Source organism: Fukomys damarensis, unplaced genomic scaffold, assembly GCF_012274545.1.
Source record: "Fukomys damarensis isolate Sample0158 unplaced genomic scaffold, DMR_v1.0_HiC HiC_scaffold_37, whole genome shotgun sequence".
Classification (NCBI taxonomy): Eukaryota; Metazoa; Chordata; class Mammalia; order Rodentia; family Bathyergidae; genus Fukomys; species Fukomys damarensis.
This window is the reverse complement of record NW_022900949.1, coordinates 67,358,708-67,364,981: the sequence shown is the minus strand read 5'-3', so window position 1 is coordinate 67,364,981 and position 6,274 is coordinate 67,358,708. Positions and strand designations below refer to the sequence as shown.

The window sequence follows — 6,274 nt, the reverse complement described above, 5'->3', positions numbered from 1 at the left end:
TGAACAGACATTTTTTAGACGAATTAACAGCAGCAAATAAACATATGAAAAAATGTTCAACATCACTGATCATTTGAAAAATGCAAATGAAAACAATGCTGCGATTCCACCTCACCCCAGAAAGAATGGCTGCTCTCCTGAAATCAACCATTAACAAATGCTGGCAGGGCTGTGGGGAAAGAGGAGCCCTGCTCCACTGTTGGTGGGAATGTGGACTGGTACAGCCCCTGTGGAAATCAATATGGAGCTACCGCAAAAAATTAGGATTAGATGGTACAGAAGGAATTGGCAAGTGACACACAGAGAGTCAGCAGAATGGAAGTAAAATAACAAAAGTTTACTCCATCGATGGGGACAATGACACCTAATGGTGGTGCCCTGATCGATCCCCCTCTGAGTTACAACTCCTTCTTTTATAGGGTTTTACAGCCTTGATCTCATTCAGTTGGTTACATTGCATTTTCACAGTTCACATTGCTGATATTCAAAACATGGTGGCCAAGCAGTTGAATTTCAACCCCGATGCAGTTCTCTGTTAGGGGAGGTTACCTTTAAGATTTATTTAGTTATCTTCCTATTTCACATGTCAATTATACCATTAGGATCTTATGTACCATTATAGTTTTTCACACATAGCCAAGGGGAAGGGAGAGTGGTCAGCAAAGCTAACAATGGTTATTTTCATTTATAAAACTTTTGAGGGAGATTAGATGCCTCTGGTGCTGGTTAATACTGAACTAAACAGTGTGAAGGGTAGAAGTTATCTTACATTGTGACATTTCCTAGGATTTTGCTATTAAAGTTTTCCCTATCATAGAGGTCCCATTTGACACAGGTATTCCCTTGCTGGATATCTTCCCAAAAGAATTAAAGTAATCATACCACAGTGATATATATGCACCCATGTTCATAGCAGCACAAAGCAGCCCAATTTCCCATCAACTGGAGACTGGATAAAGATGTATGGTTTTTTAAAATTTTCATTTATTTATTTATTTATTTATTTTTTTTTTTTTGAGACAGGGACTCACTATGTAGTTGAGACTGACCTGGAAGTAGCCCAGGCTAGTCTCAAACTCACAGCGATCATCCTGCCTCAGCCTCCCAAGTGCTGGGATTACAGGTGTATGCCACCATGCCCAGCCTTGTGTGTGTGTGTGTGCGTTTAATAAAATGGAGTACTACTCAGTCATAAAAATGAGAAATTAAGAGACATGTATAGCTAAACGGATGCACATTGAGGCAATACTCTTAAGTAAATAAATAGGGCACACATGTGTAAATATCAAATAGTTTCTCTAGTGTGAGAAGCTGAAAGTGTAAATAAGGACTAAAAAGGTATAAAAGATAATGTGAAATAGGAAGAAAAGGGGCAAAGGGGAAGGGGAAATGGGAGGCGTAGGGGGAAGCAAAGAAGGGAATGGAATTAATTTGAGAAAATGAAAAACGGGAAACAAAGTCTATAGGTAGGGAGAGAAGGAGGGGTTGAAGGGAGGGCGGGGGGATGGGGAAAAAATAAGAACCAAGATGGATTATGTAGAGGTGCAAATCTCCAATGGTGAATGTCATTATATTGCATACCTAAAATGTACCAATAAACTAATTTTAAAATAATTGTTTTAAAAAACTTTAAAAAAGTCAATTAATATAATTTACAATTCATTCAATGTACCAACAGTTTAGAAAAGCAGTTGCAAGTCTGTTTTATGATATCAGTGGCAACAAATACATGGATATAGAGTATTTGTCTCTATTAACATATATTGTGCCTACCAATTGGTGATGAAACAGGTATTTTGGGGGTTTTTTTTGTTTCTTGTTTTTTGGGGATTTTTTTTGGGGAGGGGGACTTGATCTTGCTATGTAGTCCAGGCTGGTCTTGAATTCACTATGTAGCTCAGGCTGGTCTTGAACTTGCAATCCACCTGCCTCAGTTTCCCAAGCGTTGGGATTACAGATGTACCACCACCTCCCCTGGCTGGCGTCTTGTACTTTGATACGTATGTGGAGTAACAGTTTGTCTGTTCTAGGTAACTGTTTTGACGACCTGGGTTAAGCACCTTCCCACCAGGAAAAACAACTTTCTAAAGCCTTCTTCTGCTTTCCTTTCTTTCCATCCTGTACCCTTAGTTCACAGTTTGTAAACATTGTCATGGAGGTTTTGGGTGTTTTATGTAATCTAAAAGGATGGATAAAATTAACTATAGTAGAGAAGCCAAAGCAAGTCTACTTCCTTACTTGGAATAGGACAGGATGATTGCTTCTCAATACATTAAATCTGCAGCTACATTTGCTGTCTCTGTATCTTTAGATTTTACAAAAGGGAACTGAAACCCAGCAAGTCGTATTAGAAGTCCATTCAGAAAATGAACAAAAAAGCAAATGAAAACAACCCAGAAGGAGGCGGTGTATTTTTCATCTTGTGTTTTGTATGCGTAAGTCCCTTCTTTATAATTTGCAATTTTTTCTGAGAGGTGGTGGATTTTCACTTCAGAGGCAAACAAAATCATGACAAGACAGCCGCAGGAACCTGTAACAGAAGGAACAGACAATATGTTGGGACAAATATTTCTTGATTATAGGGGACAGGAAGGAGGGTCAATGAACAAACCAAAGAAAATCTTTTACCGTTACTCTCACTTGCACTCTTCTACAAAAACATATTATTGTAAATGTGTCATCGTGAGTCTGATTTCTAGGAGTGCTAGTGCTGGGGCTATGGCTCTGAGTGGGGAAGACTGGGTGGGAGGTGAGTAGGGTGACTACAATCAAGTTAATCTTACAAAAACTGAAGGTTACATTGCTGGGCTCCTTAAAATACAACAGCAGAAGCAGGCTGTAAAGCAGCCACTGCTGTGATGTGACTTCAAGAGGACAGATTTCTCTGTACTTTACAGGTGATGCAGGATAAATGCCAGCAAAATAGCAATGTAGTCCCTGGTTAGAGGCTTGGCCCTTTCTTTTAATCCCCCCCCCCCCCGTACCAGAGATGGAGCTCAGGACCTTGAGCTTGCGAGGCAGGCATGGTGCCACCGAACTAAATCTCTGGCCCAACTGGGCCTTTCTTTATAAGAATTACCACAGCCCCTCCAGCTCTCAGCTGGTTGGCCACAGACGCCCTGGGCTAAGATAGCCACAGAAAAGGGATTGAGGCAGAGCATAACCGTTTCCTTGTTACTGAATTCAGATTTTAAGTGGGGCATATGGCTTCCTTGAATAAGGACGTTATTCAGCCAGGAGTGTGACAAGGTGGTATCAGACATGGAAGCCATGTACTGTTTAAAAACAAGAAAGAAACATCTGGATCCCAGACACCAGGCGCTACCAGACTAGTTTTCCACTCTGACTCTAGATTTCCAAGTGTGAGAAGAACAAACATTTATTTTGTTTAATCCACTATTATTACTTCTCTCCATCATTTATCACTCATTACTCGCTTGATCTAATCTCAATAATATAGCTACAGTCTGGATGAGATCTCTCCAGGATTAGGGTACTCCATACCACACCGAACCTGGAAACTCTGAGTGGTCATCTCCCCTCAGGACGAAGGATGGGTGGAGGCTGCTGGATAAGAAGCCAGGTGACAGGGGGGCGAGATCAGGAATACAAGAATGACTTGGGCTCCACAGGCCTTCTGCCACTACTGTTGTATCCCAGGCTGCCTCAATGGACTTCCAGTGAATAGGAGACTGGCTGAAATGGTTTTCTGACTTTGGTCAAACAAATTTGGGCTCAAATCCTAATACTTTCCCTTACTATGTGAATGAGGCAATTTGAATACCCAAGTCTTGACTTCCTAATCTAAAAAGATGATTAATGCTAATAATGCAGGATTAGCATTTGGTGTTGGAATTGACACACATCAATACTTGGGCCAGGGATTTAGCTCAGTGGTTTTGCTGCCTGCCTTGCATGTCAAGGTCCCAAGTTTGATCCCCATACCATAAAAAACAAAGAAGAAAAAAAATACTAATGGGCTATTGCTGTGGTTTATTTTTTTTTTTTCTGGTAAGTCTTTATCAAATTCATTACCACACCCCAGGAAAACCTGACTACATTAATGTAGGCAACCACCAAAACTGTATCACAGTGTTTATTCTTCCAAATACTCTCCTATTAAGTTTATGACTCCTTTAGGAGGGCTAAATGCCTTTTATTCTTAAATTACAGTTAATTCAAATATCCTGGGAGTAGCAACATAGTGGCTTTGATTCCCTTTCACTAATTCACTCATTCATTTTTTCTTCAATTAGACATGTTATGTGCCAAGCACAGGGATCACGGTAGAGATTGAAATGTTAAAGAAAATATATATGGTTTCTGCTCTCACTGAGTATAGTCTAGCCGAAATGTAAAAACAATTATAAATCAAGTACAGTGAGTATAGTAATGGGATGCTATTACTGAGAGGGCAGGCAGCCTGTGGAAAGTTTCTAGGAAACAGCTGGAAGGGACTCTAGCAAGCTGAGCACAGAGGGGCTGGACCTTGCGGATGAACCTTCCGGACATGGGGAGCTACCGTGCAAGTTGCAGTGGCCCCTACGCCTTTTGCAAAGGTCGGGTTTGACCTTACAGAGTGGGACAGAGGCAGATATGACCTCTCATTTCTTCTCCTTTACAGTTTCACCTATCACCCACCAGCCTGATCACCATCATGAAATCCCCAAATAGTCAAATGATATAATTTTCTTGGGACTTCACTTCCTGCTGGCCTCGGTGGTAGTTGAGAAAATTCCTTTGTAAGATTTGCCAGCCTATTTTTGTATTCTGAGCTTCAAACCATAGCTGTCCCCTTGCAAAAACCATATTATTCCTTTATTGTTAGGCCCTAACAAAAAGGCTGCAATGCTGTTTTCTCTTTATCTTTTATTTGAAAATTGTGGAGAAAATACCATTGCTTTTACCAAAAGAGCTTTCTTTGTCTGCGGAGACGGTGAATTTCAGACAGAAGTGAAACACGATTTCCTTAGTGCCTGAAAGGCAAATTCAAGCTCGGTTTCCTTTTCAAGTTGTTAAATATTTTAAAGGAACTACTTTGTTAAGAAGACAGTGTCATAGTGAGCCTGCATTTCAAATTCCTAAAGTAAAAGTCCTTGGGATGTCTTGAAATTCAAATCCTTTGCCCTGCCTATTATATCAAGTACCCAAGACAGCTTGTGGTCTGGTCAGAGAGAGGACGGTCTTCAGAATGTGCTCTAAATTCTGGGGTTGACCTTCAGGTCAACTTGGTCACCTCAGAGTCAGAGGATTGAAACCTAAGTCTCTGACATTTCCATGGCTGCTAAAATATGTGAAGGGCAGCAACTCAGTGTGAATTTGGGATATTTTCACTTCTCTCTGTCTGTAGTCATAAAAGAGATGCCAGATCAAGGATAACTACGTATGATTTACAGACTGAAAGGTGCACTTGAAGACCTCTTTGTGCTCTGGCTGCTGGGATACAGAGAGGGGATGGAGGGGAAGAGAGCGATGGTGAGAACAGGGCTCTGTACATTTCTGTCAGGACACTCAGACCCCACCAAGAGGGGCTTCTGCGTAGGGTTCTCTACTTAGGGGCCTACAGTTCCCCTTTGAAAAGGGGAACCAATGTGAGGAATGCTCAAAGTCACCATACTTCTAGGGTTCTGGGTTTCTCTCCACAAACAGCCTTGAGCTCATTTCTGGTGCTTGCGTGGGTGGCTTCTCTGGGTCAGCGCCCCCAGTGCAGACTCAGTGGCTTTGCTCTACATCCTGGAGAACAGAGGCACGGTCAGGCTCAGTCACGTGGTGTAACGCTCACATACACAGCTAGAGGCCCCATGCCCAGCATCATGTAGCCAGGCGGAGAAGAGGAGACGGATTGGGGCCGTTCTGCTCCTGTTGCCACATTCAGGGGCAGAATTCCCACTGCTCCTAAATTCTTCATTTGAATCTCACCTGTGAAATCTTCTGGAGGGATATTTCTCAAAGTAGAAGGATAGAACATACTCTGTTTTAAAAAGTTTTACTAGTTTGGAACTTTTCAATGTTTAGAAATATCTCATGGGAGTTTTCATTCATATTCTTGTCCACAGTGTCTCAAATATTCAGGTCAGGCCTCCATTCCTCTCTCCTCTTTTCCTGTGTGTATCAAGAGCCCAAGCGAAGCAGGGGCCATCGGAACCAATTCTCATATGTCCGTGAATCTGACCAATGCTACTAGGCTCACAGAAAAGTTAGAATAAACTAGGGCTTTGGAAAGGCTACTGAGGCTGGCTCAAGCTGGAATTTGGAACATAACCGGCACAAATCC

The 6,274-nt window shown here is 41.8% G+C and overlaps 1 protein-coding gene across 4 annotated transcripts in view; it reads right to left on the bottom strand.

The window, feature by feature from the left end:
• Positions 1 to 2,264: 2,264 nt before the first annotated feature.
• Positions 2,265 to 6,274, bottom strand: part of Clrn1 (clarin 1) — a 45,633-nt gene continuing 41,623 nt past the window's right edge. For all 4 annotated transcript variants that reach the window (XM_010625316.2, XM_010625317.2, XM_010625318.2 and 1 more), the window contains one exon: positions 2,265 to 2,530. In XM_010625316.2, coding sequence (XP_010623618.1) covers positions 2,265 to 2,530 — 266 coding nt within the window. The remainder of the gene's footprint in view (positions 2,531 to 6,274) is intronic.